The 22,487-nt window shown below is 39.9% G+C and overlaps 1 protein-coding gene across 10 annotated transcripts in view; it reads right to left on the bottom strand.

Moving 5' to 3' along the window:
- APP (amyloid beta (A4) precursor protein) overlaps positions 1-22,487 on the bottom strand; it is a 301,277-nt gene that overhangs the window by 111,750 nt on the left and 167,040 nt on the right. For 6 of the 10 annotated variants that reach the window (XM_011926487.1, XM_011926488.1, XM_011926489.1 and 3 more), the window contains one exon: positions 1,032-1,199. The exons of the other annotated variants lie outside the window; for them this stretch is intronic. In XM_011926487.1, the coding sequence (XP_011781877.1) occupies positions 1,032-1,199 (168 nt within the window). The remainder of the gene's footprint in view (positions 1-1,031; positions 1,200-22,487) is intronic. 10 annotated transcript variants of the gene reach the window in all.

Here is a 22,487-nt window from a genome sequence, read left to right as displayed (position 1 = left end):
AGACTTTGAAAATTATGTTCTGGCCAGGAGCGGTGGCTCAGGCCTATAATCTCGGCACTTTGGGTGGCCGAGGCAGGTGGATCACTTGAGGTCAGGAGTTCGAGACCAGCCTGGTCAACATGGTGAAACCTTGTCTCTACCAAAAATACAAAAAATTAGCTGAGCGCAGTGGCATGTGCCTGTAATCCTAGCTGCTGGGGAGGCTGAGGCAGGAGAATCACTTGAACCCGGGAGGCGGAGGTTGCAGCGAGCCGAGATCGCACCACTGCACTCCAGCCTGTTGAGCAGAATGAGACCCCGTCTTTAAAAAAAAAAGAAAAAAAAGGAAAGAAAATTATATTCCCTGAGCCTTATGTCATTGAAAGCTTCTCATGTTAAGTCAAAAGTTTTCTTCTACTTTCAAGAGAAGAAGCAGCAGTTTGACCTGGCAAATGTCTGTGTGCTGAGCTCAGGGGGCAAAACGGGCACTTCTACCCTCCAGCATTTGAGATGCATGAGCTCAGTCCAATCACATTCCCTCAACAGCACAATAAAAGACATGTTATGAACCAACTTAAAGGTATTCATCATAGCCACACACCTTATCAATGCAACTCAAGCTGCATCAGCCAGGCTTCCACTGGTAGACAGTATCTGCACAGGTAGTGCACATGCATAAACACGAACACACACGTACACAGACAAACACGTAAGTACGCAATTGCAGAAACGGCTGGCTGCAGAAGACAAAACAGCCACTTCAGCTTTGCTTAAAAGAGAAGCACTCAAAAGTCCCTCTGGATTGCAAGACATGTCTGCTACAGCTAGGAAGAGAACACATCCACGGCCATGCTTTATTAGGGAAAGACGGAGAGGTGTGCTCATGACTGAACATACTGAGGAGACTGAGCAATTAGAGAAGTGGACAGAAATGTGGTTAGTGGTAGCAACAGGCCCATTCCCAAGAACCAGGAAAACCAATCTGTTACAAAGGGCAGAGTCAGTGGCGAGAGAGACGAAAGGTGGCCAGGCTCGAAGAAGGGTCCACTTACTGACGCTGCCACACACGGCCATGCAGTACTCTTCTGTGTCAAAGTTGTTCCGGTTGCCGCCACATCCGCCGTAAAAGAATGGGGCACACTTCCCTTCAGTCACATCAAAGTACCAGCGGGAGATCATTGCTCGGCATGGCCCCGTCTCGGCTTGTTCAGAGCACACCTCTAATCAGAGGAGATGTGGGGAACCACATTTAGCATGAAAAGGCACTGTCTCTCTCTTCATGTACACACGTTTACTTCTTTCAATCCTCCCAGTGGCAACCTGGACTGGGTTTATTAGGCAGCATCTACCAAACATTTACTGAGGAATTTAACTGCCCACCAGGACTAGAGATTTACCTCTCAGAGCATGCATTCTCATCTGGTTTAATGAGTGCAGGACTTGGAAGTAAGAAAAGGATTCTGGCCAAAGGTGAAAAGAATCATTTGGCTGCTCTTAAGATGAGTATGAAATGACGGAAGGTGTCTGCACATCAAAACAATTCTGCATTATAAAAAATAAACTTCTCTTTTAAGAAGTCAGCTTTCATGTAAGGAAACTGCTTTGGTTATGAAGCGAAAGTTTAAGCCCTCACAAACATCTGATTGCCTTCCTTAACAAATGACTGCCTTAACTCAAGTATAAAATTAATTGCATATATTTTGAATGTTTTCCAGGTTTTGGAGGCTGTCTGTTCATTGACTTTATCTAGAAACATATGTCATATCTGTAAATGTGACTTATACTCAATGACATTAACTCTAACTTAAGACCATTCATTTGTATATTAAAATATGTACCAATATAAATGGTCTTAACTCCAATTTAAGACCATTTTATTTGTATATTAAAATATGCATTAACATGTTATATTATATATCTTAATAATTTAATTACATATGTCTGAGATACGTCTATAACAATGTATTAATTCTGCTATTTAATTGATATTTATATATTAAACATTTGTATTATTTGAATATAACTACATATGCATTAAGTACAATTATAACAACATATTATGTAATTACGCTACTTAATTGAAATTTATGTATTAAATATCTGTATTATTTGTATATTTTGTATATTTACCTGACCCTTGGGCAGTAATGTTGCAAACAATAAAAACATAGTCAACCAGCTCTAACTTATTAATACACATCATGCACTGTTTTACATAAATTAAAACATATCTTACCTGTCAACATGTCTTGCCACCCTCCCCAAGATCAGTTTCATTCACCCCTGATTGCCTCAAAGTCAATCAGTGACCCCTCCCTCCAATTACATGTATAAAGTCAATCCTGAGTAGACTTGTAATTCTACCTCCCATGTATATCCCATTTTTATTGGAAGTGAAACAACAGCCCAATTCTCCCTCTGGGTTTGTGCCCTGTCCTTGCTAGGCTGATGCCTTAGCACACACAGATGTCTTCTTAGTTTTACTAACATGACAGAGGAAAAAACACCTTTCTAAAAGATGAAAGCCATGCATCACCCAGAACTTCCAAGTTAGGGATAGTCAACAGACTGATTCTTCTTTTCTTTTTTTGAGACAGGGTCTTGCACTGTCGCCCAGGCTACAGTGCAGTGGCACAATCTTGGCTCACTGCAACCTCCACCTCCTGAGTTTAAGTGATTCTTGTGCTTCAGCCTCCCAAGCAGCTGGGATTACCTCTATACCACCAAGCCTGGCTAATTTTTTTGTATTTTTAGTAGAGACGGGGTTTCACCAGGTTGGTCAGGCTAGTCTTGAACTCCTGGCCTCAAGTGATGCACCCGCCTCAGCCTCCCTAAGTGCTGGGATTACAAGTGTGAGTCACTGCAACTGGTCCTTCAACAGATTCATTCTAATTAGCCAATCAAAGACAAGGGTCCACAACGTCAATACAAATGGGGACTAACTATTGTTTTACTTCCCTATACATGTTGCTCTTTCAGTAGATGCAATGGAGTCCTGGCAAAACCAGAGGCTGATACCATCATGATGATGTCAACAGGAGGGACAGTCAGCACTAAGCCCAGAAAGTGTCAAACACTCTGCAAGAGAAATGCCCCATGCAAAGAGCACTAAGATGACCTGGCTCTCTTCATGTGGTTTTCAGATGGAAACATGGCTACAAAAGCATCAACCTCGTTATCACCCATCATTAAGGCCATCTCACTCAGTCCTGCTGCTTTCAAAGTCCATGTTCCCAAAGCATGTCTTTGAAATTGGTTTTCTGTACACAATAGTCTTGTAGGATGAAAACTAGCCAACTTGTTGATATAAGAATCCCATCTACTTTGCAATTTTATTTATCTTCCAAAATTAAAGGACTGGCACCCTGATTTATTAAAAGTGAACTGGTTCTGGGGTCATATGCCCTCTAAGTTACTGACAGAGCAGCCTCTGGACTGTGAAGCTCAAAGCCATGCCTAGATGTGAGGACCCCATCAACTATAGCCAGCAGTGGTCTCTGCTGCCAGAGTTTATCTTCAGTTGTAACAAACATCTACACTTTGCTTTCCTTCTCTGTATTTTCTTCACCAATGTGTACGTATTCATGTCACATGCTCTTTAATGTTTCTAAGACACAGCAAAACACATTATTAATCTCTTACTCAGGCAGTGTTAATTCCAACAAGACTTCAAGGCAGCAGTGCCTCCTGAGCCTGCACTGCGCCGGGAATCGGCACTGGGATTGCAAGCACTGTGGCCACTGCTACCAAGGGAGGCACAGAATCCCTTCACCCCACAGTCACAGGAACATTGGCAACAAAATTCACTGTGCCTTGGCAATTTATGCTGACCCTCACATTTTGGCCTTAAAAAAAAGTATCATCTTAGAGTACCAAATATGTGTCTTCTTATAGATGTGTGTCACGGGCCTCACAGTGCACATCATGGCTCTGCAGATGCACAAACCTTGTCTTTATGAGTCTATATATTACATAAAAATGGTAGAATTTTGGGTGGGTGCAAGTCAAGTAATAGGATAAAAGAATGATGATCGAAGGAGATGGTTCCTGATAAATATGCGTCCTTGTGTGTGATCTAGCAACAATTTCTTACTTATGATAAAGGCAAAATCTCCCCAGTCCAGAACCTAAATGACATTATATTAACATTTTCCTTTATCATTAGTAAAACACAATGCCACATTCATTTTTATTTTCTTCTGCCTCATTCTATAACAGCTATGAAACCATTTGTTATAGCTAATTTGTAGAAACCAGGCCAAATGAGCCCCAATCAACTAGAACAAGTATTCAGAATGCAAAATCCATTTACATGTTAATTAAGTAAATAGTATAAGCTACACGTTGAGCCTACAACTCTTGCTGGAGTCTCCAGCTGTAAGAGTCTTAACTCCTTCCTTTCATAAAGGCCCAGAAAAGAGTGAGATAATCCCTATTTGGGGAGTGTTGCTTGGTTCTCCCAATCCTCTTAGGGGCAGTTGGTGCTCTTGACTTTGAATGGCCCCCAAGAGTTTCACGGCCTTGGAGGAGTCCAAGTGGGCATCACGGGCAATAGCAAAAGATCCCACAATACTCAAATACAAAAGGCTATCTGAGATAATGTGGTCAGGAATGGGTGTATTGGGTGTAACACTGTATGTTAATTTAATGCCAAATACATAACGTATGGAGAAGACGTATGTGAGGCTGGAAGAACAGGACTGACAGTGTGCCTTTGTTACTTCTGAATCTCTAAAAGACAGCTACTTTGTCCAACTGGTTCTCAACTGCTGAGATGGAGGAGGAGCAGACAGGCCTTCTCTTAACATGCAATCTCTCTCCTGGTGAAAAAGAGCTTCTCGTTATAATTCCCCCAATTGTTAGCAACCCTGATTCCCCATCACCTACCCTTCCCAACACTTTCCCTCAGGGATATAAAGAGAATATCAACTTCCTACAGCAGTAAAGCTGATTTCAGAGAGGATTGGGAAAGGAATGGATAACGTACCCTCTATCACTCACAATTATATTCCTACTCTACTACGGGGAAAGGGAATACAACTGCTTGTTTTCTCTGACCTTTTTGCTAACCCTTTATTATTCCACAACAATTTTCCATGTAGTAGAAAAGAGAATCTTAGCCTACTCTGGGAGAAGCTGAGACCGAGGGTAGGGTCAGCACCAGGGAAGTATGATGCTAATGCTTTTACACAAAGTATGAATAGGCACACAAAAAATGGCCAGTGCCTCTCAGAAGTGGACATGGAGAAGCAGCAGCACAGACTTAGGTTAAAGCTGTATTAAGGGATTAACATCAACTTCATATATGTGATACTATACTGAGTGAAGACTATACAAGGTCTCTTTGTATTAATTCTTTTGTTTTTTTTTGAGATGGAGTCTCGCTCTGTTGCCCAGGCTTCAGGGCAGTGGCACTATCTCCGCTCACTGCAAGCTCCACCTCCCAGGTTCACGCCATTCTCCTGCTTCAGCCTCCTGAGTAGCTGGGACTATAGGCGCCCGCCACCATGCCTGGCTAATTTTTTTGTATTTTTTAGTAGAGACGGGGTTTCACTGTGTTAGCCAGGATGGTCTCGATCTCCTGATCTCATGATCTGCCTGCCTCGGCCTCCCAAAGTGCTGAGATTACAGGCGTGAGCCACTGTGCTCGGCCTGTATTAATTCTTACAACTGCATGTGAATCTACAATTGTCTCAAAGAAAATATTTTTAAATTTTTTATCTTTTTTATTATACTTTAAGTTCTAGGGTACACGTGCACAACGTGCAGGTTTGTTACATATGTATACATGTGCCATGTTGTTTGCTGCACCCATGAACTTGTCATTTACATTAGGTATTTCTCCTAAAGCTATCCCTCCCCCAGTCTCCCAACCCCCTGATAGGCCCTGGTGTGTGATGTTCCCCGCCCTGTGTCCAAGTGATCTCATTGTTCAATTCTCACCTGTGAGTGAGAATATGCAGTGTTTGGTTTTCTGTCCTTGTGATAGTTTGGTGAGAATGATGGTTTCCAGCTTCATCCATGTCCCTGCAAAGGACATGAATTCATCCTTTTTCTATGGCTGCATAGTATTCCATGGTGTATATGTGCCACAGTTTCTTAATCCAGTCTATCATTGATGGACATTTGGTTTGGTGTCAAGTCTTCGCTACTGAAAAGATTTTAAAAAGCCCACATTAAAAAAATAATATAGGAAGCCGGGCATGGTGGCTCACGCCTGTAATTCCAGCACTTTGGGAGGTTGAGGTGGGTGGATCACCTGAGGTCAGGAGTTCAAGATCAACGTGTCCAACATGGTGAAACCCTGTCTCTACTAAAAATACAAAAATTAGCTGGGCGTGGTGGCGTGCACATGTAATCTCAGCTACTAGGGAGGCCGAGGCACTGGAATCACTTGAACCCAGGAAGCGTAGGTTGCAGTGAGCCAAAATAGCACCACTGCACTCCACCGTAGGCGACAGAGTGAGACTCAGTCTCAAAAAAAGAAAAACACAAATAATAATAATATAGGAATATTGATTTTTCAGTTTGCCTAAGAATTCTAACCTTGTCTCTTTCCTTGACTCACAGATTGGAGGATTTGGAAATATCAGGTTGAGAAAATTTCCTTTACATCCCTCTCTAGCAATGGGGTATTAGTAAGAGATCTAACCAATCAAGATGCTCACCAACTAGAAGAGTTTTAGAGCACTGAGACCTGAAACACATCTTCAACAAGCCGCATCTAGTTTCACGGAAGATAAAAATATCTCGAGAGAGTTCAAATGCTTATGTTTACATTTTCTATTTTTCTCAATAGCATAATTTCTTCCTTCCTAATCTACAGAAACTTCTAAAAACATCAGCAAAAAACCTGTTTCACATTAATTACTATTATCACTCAGTGGAAATTTATATTTCAGTCACTAAATGTAGAGGATGCAAAATTAGACCTTATATAACTAAACCCAAATAGGATTCCTGTGAAAATTAAAACCGTATCTTCAAAATGTATACTATATATAATTATTATGTCAATTAAAGATAAAGTCGAAAAGAAACACAAATTTAAGGAAAAACAAAAACCTCTTTATCTGCCTTATCTTTATTCTCTTCTCAAAACGTAAAATATTGAGAAAACTAACATTTTGAAATCATTTTTGAAATCAAACTTATTTTTTGATTTCCAATCTACCTTTCTGTTCAAAGTAAATATCAGATAATAATGGAGAAAATTTGTTCAGAAAAATAAAAACAAGAATATTTCTTAAAGAGAAATGTTACAAATATAGGCAAAGACTTATATGGATATCTAAGGAACCACAATCCTTTATTCATGTTGAATTTCTTAAACTTTCAAGATCACAAATAGCTTTTCTGATATTCACTTAGCTGAATTCTACTGGCAAGGAAGCATTATGCCTTCTTTTATAACAACTCTACTCATTCTTCAAGACAAAGTGGCATTTAATACACTGAAATGCTGGTGTATACGAAACACAAAGCAAAGTTATGTGCTCCTAATCAAACTCCATGCATTTTATCTTTGTAAGGTAGGCCCTTGCTGAGATTTGTGCTGGTGTCAACACTACATTCCATTTTCTAAAAATCAATATAATACAAAATAATACAGAACTAAGCCAGAGGTCCCTGGATTATATAAAATGATTATGAAATTCACTTTAAAAAATAACGCTCAATCACAAAAAATTAGTTCTGAATAGGTATTTCAAATTGGACTGAAATTGTGGACAACCAAGGTTAGAAAGCTAATTTTACATGTTTTAAGAAATTCAGAATGAACACAGTTGTGAAACTGGCAACCAGTATGGGGAGAAAATCTCCACTTTTCATATGTATGAGAATTACAATGCTTCTTACGAAGCAAAGTTAACACATTAGCAAATAATTTGCTTTTTTTTTTTTTTCTTTTTGAGACAGAGTTTCGCACTTGTTGCCCACGCTGGAGTACAATGGCGAGATCTCAGCTCACTGCAACCTCCGGCCCTCAGGTTCAAACGATTCTCCTGCCTCAGCCTCCCGAGTAGCTGGGATTACAGCGCCACCACACCTGGCTAATTTTGTATTTTTAGTAGAGACGGGGTGTCTCCATGTTGGTCACGCTGGTCTTGAATTCCCAACCTCAGGTGATCCACCTGCCTCAGCCTCCCAAAGTTCTGGAATTACAGGTGTCAGTCACCACTCCCGGCCTAAATAAGTTGCTTTTAATAAAGCAGTAAAGATATATTTTAGAATAAAGTAAAGCTGGTTATTATTATTTCGTTTTGAATCATTGAATTTCAAGTATTCTCAGCCTACTGGAATGTATGCGAAATAAAACTATATTACATGTAATATATACATTCTAAATTTACAAATTTTGGGAAAGCAGCCACAATCAAACTAGAGTTATTCAGAGAGAGCTAGGAACTATATTTTCTGAAGTTTTTTTAAAAAGGCAACATTTTATAGCATTATTTTCTCCATATTCTACAAGAAGATCTACTTAAACTTCACATAATAAAAATATTTCTCCTTTCTGAGAGAAATTCCGTATCTTGAACTCTTTTTCTCCAATTTTAAGTAGAGTAAAAAGGGCAAATGTAAGGCAAATATAATTTATTTATGTAATAAGTTACTTCCTTAATGTAACAGTGGAATAAAATGAAAACAAGGACATAAGTATTAAAATCCACTAAGTATACGGAACTTCAATATTTCAAATAAACTTTATAATTTATAAATATAATTTATATATTATATACAATTTACATAATTATATAAAGTTTATATAATTAACACAATCTGTCTAATCACTGAATCCATTAACAATGAAAAAGGCTGAGCTCAATGTAGTTTATAACAACTTTACTTTTTTAGCCTAAGTTACTGCTGCAATTCTAAGTATTACTATACAGTGACATTTAATGAGCCTAAGTTATTAAAATCAAACGTGTATTTTGTTGAAAAATAAGTAGACAATATTTGCATTTGATTCTATTGAAAAATTTTTAGAAGTCAACACACTAGAAAACTGGTTATTTTTTAAGAACATGTTTCCCCAGTTCCGGAACCATATACTTTTAATAGAAAAGAACATTTATCGTGTTCTTGTACATAGTAGCAAGCAGTCATCAAAAAACATGTTTAGAAAATTACTCTAATAAGGCAATAAATTATCAAATATTTATGACCTAGTAATCATATTTTACTAAATAGAAGCATGTGAAATTAGGCAAGCAAGCTTGAACTGAAGTCTTATGACAAATCTCACTTAAGCTCCAAATATGGATTGAAATACAAACAAAGATGATGCAAACAGCTGTGCATGTTAATGAAAGCACTGCTTCAGTACAAGATGATGGGTGCTAATTTGTCACGGAAGTCTCTAGAAGATATCTGCAGTTGGCTAGCCTTTTTACTGAATTGCGTTAATTCTCTAAGGCTAGCCAATACATCTGTCATTCTAATTATACCTGACCCAATTCTCATCTCTCCATGATGAAAGATTGTTTATAAAGTGCCACCTGAAGGAGGGAGATTTACTTGTAAAGTATTTAGACTAATTAGGACTCCTGTGACAGTTTTAAGGAACATTCACAAAAGGGTACCACTATGGTTTTCCCTCAATCTTTGTTTCCTGTTTGTTATGGGAATAAACTTGCTCTTCGCTGAGCTGTGTGGTTAGTGTGCAACACACTACTAATAAGAAGCTCAAAACTCGGGATATCATGTCCTGTATTGGAAAATAAGGGGGAAGGTCTTTTTCTTGCTGAATAAGAGACAGGAGTATGCTGGGAAACTGGCACTGTCTAGAAAAACAAATAGAACACTCTTGAGTTACAGTGTATGCCAATTGCCATGGTATAAATACTCCTACCATTGGTATTTCAAGCTACTAATGGCTATGACTTACAAAATTCCTCTATACTATAATAACTAGCTTTTACAGGATAGCAGGAGTTGACTACGCTACCATGTTAATGACAGGAAATAGGGGCACAAGTGAAAACATGCAGGGAGACTGTAAGAGTTTTTCAATCTCCTTGGTCTTGAGTTGTGAATTTAAGGAAAGAAAAGCTCAGTAGGTAGATGTCTCAGGATTCACTCACACTTGTTGGTATCTGTAATATACCAAGAACAATAACACCAAAGGTAAGAATGGTTTTCCTTTTCAGTTTCTTATTTCCTGTCTCAATGCCGCAAATCTGCACCATATGGAAGGCAGGAGACACTACTAGAGTCTACTACTCAAAACAGATCTGTGCACCAGCAGAGTCAACACCACTTGGGACTCAGGCCCCCATGCAGACTCACGACGATTGTTTTCCAAGGGCCTCGGGTAACTCAAATGGTTATCTCAGTTTGAGAAGCAGCATGATCGACCTTATCTTTTAAACGCAATAGATATGTCAAAATGTGAGACACAAGATTTAATCATTTTCCAAAAGAACCACTGGGGAAGAATTAGTAAAAGTTGCATAGGTTTTGGCTTATTAAAAGAAGTACACATATATTTGGTAAAAGACAGATACAATATAAATTAGTAGTCTTAAGATTCAAATATACATCTCAACAACTTAATTTGAACAGATTGAACAGATTATCTATACAAATTTATTTTACTCTGAAGTCCTGTCCTATCTCAAGCAATATTAAAACAGCTTCAATACCTCTGCCTTAGATCCAGTACCAAGATCATAATTCTCTTACTCATATTAAGACTATGAAAATACCAGACTTCTCAGAAAGCTGAATCCAAGTGGTATCATTCCTATAATATCTCAGAACATCAGAAATATCAATGTTTTTATTTTTACTTATAAAAATAATGAAGAAAGCCAAGATCAATTCAAGGGCTTAGAATATATTTCTTTTTTTTTTTTGAGACAAGTCTCGTTCTGTCACCCAGGCTGGAGTGCAATGGAGCAAACTTGCCTCACTGCAACCTCTGCCTCCCAGGTTCAAGCGATTCTCCTGCTTCAGCCTCCCGAGTAGCTGGGACTACAGGTGTGTGCCACCACGCCAGGTTGGCCAGGCTGGTCTTGAACTTCTGACCTCAGGTGATCCACCCGCCTCGGCCTCCCAAAGTGCTGGGATTACAGCATGAGCCACCGTGCCCGGCCAGAACATACTTCCTTATACCACTTCTCTGTAAAGAAACAAATAGATGGTATTTCTGTTCCGGTTTAAAAAAAAAAAAAAGAGGCTAGGAGCAGTGGCTCACGAGGTCAGAAGACCGAGACCATCCTGGCTTACATGGTGAAATCCTGTCTCTATTGAAAATACAAAAAATTAGCCGTGCGTGGTGGCAGGCGCCTGTAGTCCCAGCTACTTGGGAGGCTGAGGCAGGAGAATGGCGTGAATCCGGGAGGTGGAGCTTGCAGTGAGCCGAGATCGCGCCACTGCACTCCAGCCTGGGCGACAGAGAGACTCTGTCTCAAAAAACCAAAAAAATAACAACCAAAAAAAAAAAAAAGAAAAGAAAAAAAGAACGCTTCTAGATGTAGGTCATGTGTTAGAAGCATGGTCCTGCTGTTTTATGACCTTCTCTAAGGAAGACTGAGTATGTCCACCTCTCCATGTTAACTGGCTTCTTGTCACAATCCCTAGCAGGCAAAGAACCCACAGACTCCAGCTGGGAACAGCAGTGTCCCTGCTTACAGCACAGATGCTAATCACCATTTGCTATTTTGTAACAGTGGACAAGGGGAGAGTGAATTCCTTTTGAACCAAAAAAAAAAGAAAAAAAAAAACTAGGAAGGCGGTTTACCTCCATATCTCACTGTCTACATGGTAAACATGTACACGCAATGTTTCAAGTCAACATTTTATGTTGTTTTCTGTGTCTAAATAAAGCTACTAGACTACATTACACATTTTATCAAATACTTGTTTTTACCTTACTAAATGTGTATTTATCATATTTGCTTTGGCATATTTTTGTTTATTTTACTTGTTCTTGTACAATAAAAAATGTTCCCTGGTTATCTACAATGTACAAAGCAGTGATATAGAAGTTAGAGCTGACATTAAAATGAGACCAGCCAGGCTTGGTGGCTCATGCCTGTAATCCCAGCACTTTGGGAGGCCGAGATGGATGGATCACTTGAGGTCAGGAGTTTAAGATCAGCCTGGCCAACATGGTGAAACCCCGTCTCTACTAAAACTATTAAAAAAAAAATTAGCCGGGTGCAGTTGGCAGGTGCCTGTAATCCCAGCTACTCCAGAGGCTGAGGCAGGAGAATCGCTTGAACCTGGGTGGCAGAGGTTGCTGTGAGCCAAGATTGTGTCATTGCACTCCAGTCTGGGTGACAGAGTGAGACTCCATATCAAAAAAAAAAAAAAAAAAACACAAAACAACAACAACAACAAAAACACACAAAACTTAGCTGGTCTCGGTGAGACACGCCTATAATCCCAGCTACTGGGGGACAGAGGCAGGAGAATCGCTTGAACCCTGGAGGCAGAGATTGCAGTGGGCTGAAGTCATGTCACTGCACTCCAGCCTGGGCCACAGAGCGAGACTCCGTGTGTGGGGAGGGAGGGGGAGATGAGACATAGTATTGCATGGGTATTTCTCCGTTCACTTTTTTATCTTTATTTATTTATTTTTGAGACGGCATCTCACTCTGTCTGCCCAGGCTGGAGTGTAGTGGCACGATCTCGGCTCACTGCAACCTCCACCTCCCAGGTTCAAGTGATTTTTTTTGCCTCAGCCTCCCGAGTAGCTGGGATTATAGGCACCCACCGTCATGCCTAGCTAATTTTTATATTTTTAGTATAGACGGGGTTTCACCGTGTTGGCCAGGTTGGTCTCAAACTCCTGATCTCAAGTGATCCGCCTACCTCAGCCTCCCAAAGTGCTGGGGTTACAGGCGTGAGCCACCGCGCCCGGCCTTCTGTTCACATATTTAAAGCTGCTCATCACTGCAGATCTCAACACCATAGCCCAGTGTTTTGCAGCCAGAGAGAGTCTATCCCCTACTCCCTTCCAGGGGACATTTTTGATTGTCACAACTTGGGGGTGCTACTGGCGTTGAGTAGAGGCTAGTGATGCAGCTAAACGTCCTACAATGCACAGAACAATCATCTGCAACAATTATCTGGCCCAAAATATTAGTGGTACTAAGATCCAGAAACCCTGCCATAGCCCAAGCAAACACCAGAAGGATTCGTGATGCGTTTCAGTAATTTTGCCCATCAATACTACTGGGCAGCAGTCACTAGCACTTCAGAAATCCTGGGTAACAAATGCTAGTAAATTTCCAGAACAGATGCAATCATAGGAATTGGCAAGCAAGACCTTTCTTTGCTCCTATCATGAAACATCAAGAACCTAAAGTCACGTGCAAGCAATATAAAATTGCCATCCATATTCTGTGATACATGCATATTCTGTCTAGAAATTATACCCAGTAAGAACATATATAAATATAAGAAAGAGGCAACCGTACCCTCACAGTTAAAACACCTGAATAGTTTTACCATTATTATCAACTAAATATAGCGTAACTTTAACGTTTCTTCTGCCTTAACCTTTTTTTCTTTTTTTCACAGGGTCTCATTGTCACCCAAGCTGGAGTGTGGTGGTGTGATCACAGCTCACTGCAGGCTTGACCTCACCTGGGCTCCTGCGATTCTCCCACCTCAGCCTCCCGAGTAGCTGGGACTATAAGTCTGTGACACCACAGCCAGCACAACAGTTTTTTTTTTTTGGTCTCCCTATGGTGCCCAGGCTGCTCACAAACCCCTGGGCTCAAGCGATCATCCTGCCTCAGCTTCCCAAAGTGCTGGGATAACAGGTGTGAGATACCATGCCTGGCCTTTAAACATTTTTTTTACACTGTAAAAGTCTCTTGATGTTTACAATTTGGGCTGCTGTCTTGAAAACTAAGGGGTTCCCTTGAGCATCATTTTTATATGAGATTCATTCATTCTTGCTTCCCCTTGACTTTTTACTCTTCTACTAACAGAATCACAAAAAGTCAGGCATATTGGAAGAGGTAGTTGGAAACCAAAGATGAATTTTCAGGAGGGCAAAATGGTTCAAGGCTAAGAGAAGCAGATGGTTAGGCTGTAATCCACTCTGCTTTTGGAAACTCATTTTTCTACAAGGGAACTAAAGACTTCCATTCAAATCCACAGCTTTGTGACCTGCTCAAGGAATCTGACTCTACTTAATCAGACGTACGGCTTAGCTAAAAACCTGTGCCCGATTGGGTGTGGTGGCTCATGCCTGTAACCTGAGCACTTTGGGAAGCCGAGGCGGGTGAAATCACCTGAGGTCAGGAGTTCCAGACCAGTCTGGCCAACATGGTGAAACCCGTCTCTACCAAAAATACAAAAATTAGCCAGGTGTGGTCGCATGTACCTGTAGTCCCAGCTACTTGGGAGGCTGAGGCAGGAGAACTGAGAACTGCTTGAACCCGGGAGACAGAGGTTGCAGTGAGCCAAGATCGTGCCACTGCACCCCACCCTTGGCGACTGAGTGAGACTCCACGTCAACCAAACCAAACCAAACCAAACCGAAAAAAAGGTGTACCCAACTGGGTGCAGTGGCTTACGTCTGTAATGCCAGCACTTTAGGAGGCCAAGGCGGGTGGATCACCTGAGGTCAGGAGTTCAGGACCAGCCTGGCCAACATGGTGAAAACCTGTCTCTACTGAAAATACAAAAGTTAGCCAGGCATGGTGGTGCGTGCCTGTAATCCCAGCTACTCAGCAGGCTGAGACAGGAGACTCGCTTGAACCCGGGAGGCAGACACTGCAGTGAGGCGAGATCGTGCCATTGTACCCCAGCCTGGGCGACAAGTAAAAACTCCATCTCCAAAACAAAACAAAACAAAACAAAACAAAACAAAACAAAACAAAACAAAACAAAAGTGTGCCCGTGAAAATGTATGCATGTTTAAAGGAACCTGAACCTCTCAGTTGCTGGATTTCTTTTAGGTTCGGTTTTTTTTTTCTGTTAACTGCAAATTCTTGAGTTGAGTACAGTTGTTGCGCCTGAGGCATCTGCACTTTTTTTTTTTTAAGTAACCGATTGGGGAAAAACATAAGAAAGACTATTATTCTTTAAAAATCTAGTTTCTGGCCTTTAATTAAACTGGACTACAATTTTATTTTTAATAAATCTAGATATAATTGTATTAAAATATCTTCCATTGATTACTCCTGTTATTCTATTTTTTTTTTTTTAATTGGTAAAGCCAGGTTCTCACTATGTTGCCCAGGTTGGTGTCAAATGCGTATCTTTGTGAATATACTAAACCACTGAATTCTCTCTCACACACACTTCTATATGGCTCTATTCCCCAGTCTCATCACACTTTAAGCAACCTAATTATCTGAGTGGGCTTTCTAGGTTGAGACCATTAAACTACATGGAAAGATGCTTGTCAATGTCCTGCTTCACTCTGCCTCTATCAAAGTGTGTATCAAACACCTCGGAATCAATGGCTGCCATGACATGGGGCACAAAATAACAGGCTGTTACCTGTCACATTTATGGTCAGTGCTGACACTGGTTCTCTTGACGTCATTAGCAAGCATGCTACAGCCTGGGCCAGGAGTAGAAGTGCATCCTCTCCATCTTCAAAATACAAAGGTAAAGGCCTGATGCTTGCTCTAAAAGGAGGAGCCATTACCCTTTTGCCCTGCTCCCAAATACTCCCTGGAACTTTAATTTCATTTTTGTATAGCATGCTGCTACTGAGGCCTCCAACTAAAGTATGTGAGTTCATGTTCGGGTTCACAGCAAGTCAAGCTCACAGTTTACCCGAAACTTTGTGGAGAGTTAAATGTGAATCATAAGTAAAAATCCCATTAGTGAATTATAGGATACCTTGTAAGTGTCATGTCCATTACAAACAGGTAACAACAGAGGCGTGAGAATTAAGCTAAGCTTTGTTTCTTCTCCCCTTGAGATCAATACAAGTCACTATGATTTACTTCAAGTATGTATTGCATTATTCTATTTGGTGCTCTATCACCCAGTAAATCCCTATTCTTCCTTTATAATTACTGATATGCCAACTTCTCTGCAATGTAGTAGGTGAAAACTTTTGTTCCAGGCTGAGCACCTTCTCTTCTCCATGCTGCCAAAATTCCATCCTAGGCAGGCCTGAGAGACTCATCCCTATGCAGATATGGCTAGAAGCAACCTGAGCAAGCCACTTTGTTCCCATCTCTGTGCCCCCAGCAACCAATGCCATGTCTGGTACCTAGAAGTGCCTTGTGGATATTGTTGAAATGTATAGCAGTAAATTAAACGATACTTCTCCCAGATTAATGGTCACCAGAAGGAGAAGAAAAATAATTTAATTCTGCCAAGGTCAATCACTTAGCCTAATACAAACAATACTGAGATCAAACCTTTTAGCTTTTATCATCATATGAGATGGTTAAAGAGTCATCTGCATCAGTGTCTCTATCTGTCCACTTAATGGAAGAACTCCCACAAGGTTTAAAATACCTGCAAGAAATAAAACTCTACCTTGAAATGTGGTGGCATCTAATACTATCTTATTCAATTTTCAGCTGGATTTAAAATTTAACTGCAGATATTTCAATATACAGTACATATTCACAAAAAAAATTTAAGCAAGAAATTGTTTCTTTTAATCATAACATAATGTTCTCTATAAATATCAGTTTTATTATACCAATAGATATGGATAGGTCACATTTATGCCTTTTATAATTAAAAGTCAACCTGTTGGTTTACCTTTAACACCCCTGATTAGTAGTAAACATTAGTTTGCTAATGTTTCAAATGCAATGGAGGATCGGAATGATGATTATAACAACAACTAAGAGAGCAACTAAGGTTAATTGAGCAGTTACTGTATACCAGGAACTATGCAAAGTGTTTCCTATAAATTAATTAATTTAGTCCTCACAAAATAGTTAAATATTGGATAGGTCTTATTAATCCCTATTTTACAAAGAGAAGCAATGAGGATTCAAGGTTATTTGATTTATACAAATTTACACAGTTAGTAGCTTGTAGAGCAAAGATTTGAATCTGGACAGCTTGAGCTGTAAATGAAACTGAACACTTACTGGGCACGATGGTAAGTGTTTAACATAGGTTACCTAAAGTCATTCTCACAAGAAACATGCAAGATAACATTACCATCTATACTACACACATAAAAAACAGGTTACTTAACTCGCCCAAGGTCATAAAAATTCTCTCAAACACTATACTAGTCTGTCTCTAACCAAAAACAAAAAACAAACAAAAACAAACAAAAAAAAACCCTACCTCAAAAGAAATTAATTTGATACGGCAGTATGTGAAATAGAAAGAACTTCGCAGTCACCATCTTATGGTGAGAATCAGGGGTTAGCAAATGCTTACTGAAAAGGCCAGATAGTAAATGTTTTCAGTTCTGCAGGCAACACAATCTCTTTTGCAACCTTCAACGCTACTTCCAAAGCATGAAAACATCCATAGACAATACGTAAACAAATGGGATTGACTGTGTCCTAATACAATTTTTGTGTAGAAAACAGGAATCAGGCTATTTTTGGCCCCAATTTGCTGACCTTTGATCATTACTCCTATTTGTGGGCCCCGATCACTCTTTTTTTTTTTTTGAGAAGGAGTCTCTTTCTTGTCACCAGGCTGGAGTGCAGTGGCATGATCTCAGCTCACTGCAATCTCCGCTTACCGGGTCCAGATGATTCTCCTGCCTTAGCCTCCTGAGTAGCTGGGATTACAGGCATGCGCCACCATGCTTAGCTAATTTTTTTGTAGTTTTAGTGGAGACGGGGTTTCACCATGTTGGCCAAGCTGGTCTCTAACTCCTGACCTCAGGTGATCTGCCCACTTCAGCTGTCCAAAGCACTGGGATTATAGGCGTGAGCCACAGCACCAGCCTAATCATTTTAATTTAAGTAAAAATTCTAAAAGTTCAGAAATGCACAGTGTAAAACAATAGATGAATATATGCCTATATCAAAGGAATATGCATTTACAAGGGAACACGGGTTGAAATGAATTTGTGTGTATTTATAAAGAAAACAAAAAGTGTAATTTTGACATGAGTGTAGCAGAACTATCCTGGCCTATCCGGGTCCAAATTCTGATTTCATCACTTAACCAGTTACGTGACCCAGGGCAACTTATTTTATTTTTTCCTTTCCTTGAGACAGAGTCTTGCTCTGTCACCCAGGCTGGAGTGCAGTGGCATGATCTCGACTCACTGCAACCGCTGCCTCCCAGATTCAAGCGATTCTCCCGCCTGAGCCTGCCAAGTAGCTAGGATTACAGGTGCGTGCCAACATGTACAGCTAATTTTTTGTATTTTTAGTAGAGATGGGGTTTCACCATGTTAGCCAGGATGGTCTCGATCTCCTGAACTCGTGATCCACCCACCTCTGCCTCCCAAAGTGCTGGGATTACAGGTGTGAGCCACCCGCGCCCGGCCTGGGGCAATTAAAAAATTTCTTTTCTTGGCCTTAGAGATCTTGGCTTTAAATGGGGAAGTAAAATTTCCACCACACAGCATAGTTACAAGGTTTAAAGACAGAATCACCGCTTTGAAGCACAGGGGGCCTGTTGTCTTGGCTACTTGGGAGGCTGACACTTGAACCCAGGAGTTTGAATCCAGCCTAGGCAACATAGCAAGACGCCATGTCAAAAAAAAAAAAAAAAAAAAAAAGAAAGAAAGGGCAAGAGGAATGGTGAGTCTGAAAATCTTTATCTGCAACAAAGGGTTCCAAAATCTGCCAGTCTCCCGGGAGGTAAAATGCTATCTGCTCTGCCCCCATGATGCCTTTCACACTAGCAAAGAGCCTAGCCATCAGCAGGGGCACAATGAATATTTGCTGAATAAGTGAACATAAGGAAAAAATGACTAGTTCCTCTGGACAGGCACAATTGGCTAGATTAAATAAAAGACTGTGCCATTTATTACAATACCCATATTCAGAGTTTAGAATTTATGGCTCAATCAAGACTATCCTCGTAACTTGGGTTTCTGAAGTACAATCCTTCTCAAAGAACAAAAAATTAGGAGCAAGTGTCTAAATATACCACTGTTTTACTCAAATCAGTAATGGCTTATTCCACTAGACCAATAACCAACAATATCCAAGTTTTTTTTTTTTTAACAACCAAAGATGACAATGAACCCCCCAAACTGGATAGATTTCACAATCGTGTGCTTTTATTTTATTTTTATTTTTTTGAGACAAGCTCCCACTCTGTTGCCCAGGTGGGAGTGCAGCGGATGTGCTGACTTTTAAACAATACTTTTATTCTACTGGAATCAGTAACAGAGAACAGACATCTTCTCATTTGGGTATCATTGATTCTAACACAAAATGGCAGAGAAGTTTATGACTATGCTGAAAATGTCTTATTTTTCTTCCCTCCATTTCTTTCAAATTGTAATGGTTTTGAAACTATTGAGTTTTTTATGAAGCACATGAAGGACTGGTATCAGCAGCAATATGTTGGTAATGATGAAATAATTTTCTTATAAAGGGTGGCTGTAAATCACATTTTCTTCTGGGTGCTGAAACACTAACACTGAAAACAAGATTGTAAGCCTCCCTGCAGTATCTCATATTTGCAAGTCACTTCTCGTTTTTATGTTGAACACAGAAGCAAGCTACTAATAATTAGAGTTTTACGAAATGAATCATCACCTATGGTGTCGCCATTGCTCTCAATTAGGGAAGAATCACAAATCACCTTTTGTAACAATGAGGAGGAGGAAAAGGACTCTTTGCAGCTGATTCCTTTAATGTTACCCTCTAAAAACATCTACTTCTTTACTGGAATTAGCCACAAGTACAAAAAACTATCTCACATGGGCACAACAGACCATAACATGTTTCTGTTAGGCCGACTTTCCCAGGAAGACTTGCCTCAATTAGAGCCTTTGTTCAGGAGTTTGAGGTGGAATGAATGGACTTGAATTAAAGATTCCTCTATTTCTGGGGCATTAACAGTTGGTACCTCTCAATGATCAGGTATCTTGCTTTCAGAAGGTTGCTTTTATTGCTCTTCTCGCCAACAACATTAACTCGTTATTTTTTAAGGTTCATTTCTTTTTTGCCTTTAGCCTGGAGTGTTTTGTTTATGAAATTATTTTAACTGCCTTCGTCTTTCTACAGGAAATAACACAACATCTATGTCCCTCTATGTTTCGTCTTAATATCAAATAATGCTACCTGTAAAACTCAAGCAAAAAGAACTGGACTAATGCAGACGATAATGAGACCGCTTTACCTCAAGAGAATTGTCTTGTTCTAGAACATGGGCCTAAGTTTATGTGGCATCCTCTCATTGTACTGCATAACTGATGTCACTCCTTGTTCACTTGTTACCTCAACAGTAGTAACAACGAAACAAAATCTCTTTATTGTCTACTGGAAAAACCTGCAGTGCACAGTAGGTTCTGAATTAATATGTATTTGTTAATTAATCACCTGCAGTTAATGCCCATCCTTGCCAGCCTGGCACTGAAGGTCTCTATATTTTGGTCCCAACCTAAAAGACATCTACTCTAGCTTAAATTGGACCAATCCTGTCTCCCGAATATGCCTTTCCATGGGGCCATATTTGTTTTGCTATTCCTGACAACTCTACAGCAAAATCCATTGGTAGACACACTACCCACCCACACTTTTGGCTCTAGTTCAAATGCCAGGCTCTCTATGGAACCTTCTCTGATCAATCCAGAAGTTCCCTCTTACTCTTGGAAGTAGGTTCTGTGTTCATATTTCTTACAACACAGATGGCTTTGTACTTCTTTTGACTTCTATTTCCTATGAGATTTTAACATCCACCAGGGTCAGCTGGCCTATGTGTGCTCATCCATTCCAAGCAGCCTAGCGAAATGGCTTGTGCCAAGCAGGTGCTCCAAATCTAATATTCAGTAAATGGACGCTAACTGTTATATAAACAGCTAGCTTCATGGAGATCACAAGGACTTCAGTCCCACTGCAGGATACTAGCTGCTGGAATTTGTATTCACACTTCATTTAGGTTTCAAGAAGAGAAGCCCTGAAAAGCTGTCCCTCCCTGCTACAGGCATCAGGCTAACAAGTTCGTTTGACCAGATCTGCCACAGTTGGCCCTAACAGGTGTATGAAAAACATCCTGAGAAAGGATGTTTGAGTGTTTGAAAAACGGTGGTTCAAATAACATGTGCATTTACTAGCACATTTACTTATGTGCTAACATGAGTGAGAAACTGTCTGCCATTAAGTGGGGAATGGTGAAGTTAAACAATCCGTCTTGCATTCTATGTTTCTTTTTTTAAAGAACATGTAAAACTTTCAATAAATTTTAAGCTAACCCTGTTTAATTCAGAATAGTCTCAATTTTAAAAGCTACAAGTTAAAGAAATGCAGAACCTCAAAAATACTGTGTTAACTGAAAGAAGTCAGACACAAAAGACCATATATTATATGATCCCACTTATAATAATGGTTCAAAAAAGGGCAAATCTATAGAGACAGAAAGTAGATTCGTTGTTGCTTGGGGCTAGAGGTGAGTAGAGGGCTTCACTGGGAATCAGTATGTGTGATCTTACTGGAGGGATGAAAATGTTCTAAGATTAGACTTATGGTGATAGTTGCACAGCTTGGCAAATTTCCTAAAGCCACTGAATTATATACTTAAAAACAAATGAATCTTATATGTAAATTACACCTTAATAAGGTTGTAAAAAATGTAACAAAGGGAAGAAAATACTACAGTGACAACTATGAATATAGTTGAGGCAGACAAAGTAGCCCATGTTAAGCTCCAATAGAACAATAAATCTGAAATCATTAAACTTTAGTAAAAAGTGAGAGAAAGCCACTTTTTGTAAATGCCGTAACATTTGTGGGTGAGCTTTGCAAGCATTTGCAATACATTAAAATTCAGTAAGTACATATTCAATCTAGCTCTAGAAGCATCTTTTACTATCTGCCAAGTAAATGGCAGATACAAAAGGCAGAACTCTTTAAGGAACAAATGCATACTCTTTAAGGAACTCAGTCCAACAGTTTACTTGTTTCTGTAACATTTGGTCATTTAATATCAACTGAATGTTTGTTTTTATTTCATGGAGACAAGTAAGGACTTTTAGTTCACAATATTTGCAACACAAACAGTAATTCAATAGACAAAGTCTAAGACATTAATACTATATTTACCTCTTGAAGAAAGCACTGTCATACTCCCCAAGAAAACAATGTAATCCCCACACAAATCACCTCAGTTAAATTTCATAGCATAAAATAATGTGATACTCTTTTTTTTTTTTTTTTGAGACAGAATCTTGCTGTCACCCAGGCTGGAGTGCAGTGGCATGATCTCAGCTCACTGCAACCCCTACCTCCTGGGTTCAAGTGATTCTCCTGTCTCAGCCTACCAAGTAGCTTGGATTACAAGTGCCTGCCACCACGCCCAGCTGATTTTTGTATTTTTAGTAGAGATGGGGTTTCACCATGTTGTCCAGGCTGGTCTCAACCTCCTGGTCTCAGGTTATCCGCCTGCCTCAGCCTCCCAAAGTC

Source organism: Colobus angolensis, unplaced genomic scaffold (assembly GCF_000951035.1).
Source record: "Colobus angolensis palliatus isolate OR3802 unplaced genomic scaffold, Cang.pa_1.0 Scaffold69, whole genome shotgun sequence".
Lineage (NCBI taxonomy): Eukaryota > Metazoa > Chordata > Mammalia > Primates > Cercopithecidae > Colobus > Colobus angolensis.
Note: the sequence above shows the minus strand (reverse complement) of the source record. Positions and strands in the feature narration are given on the sequence as shown.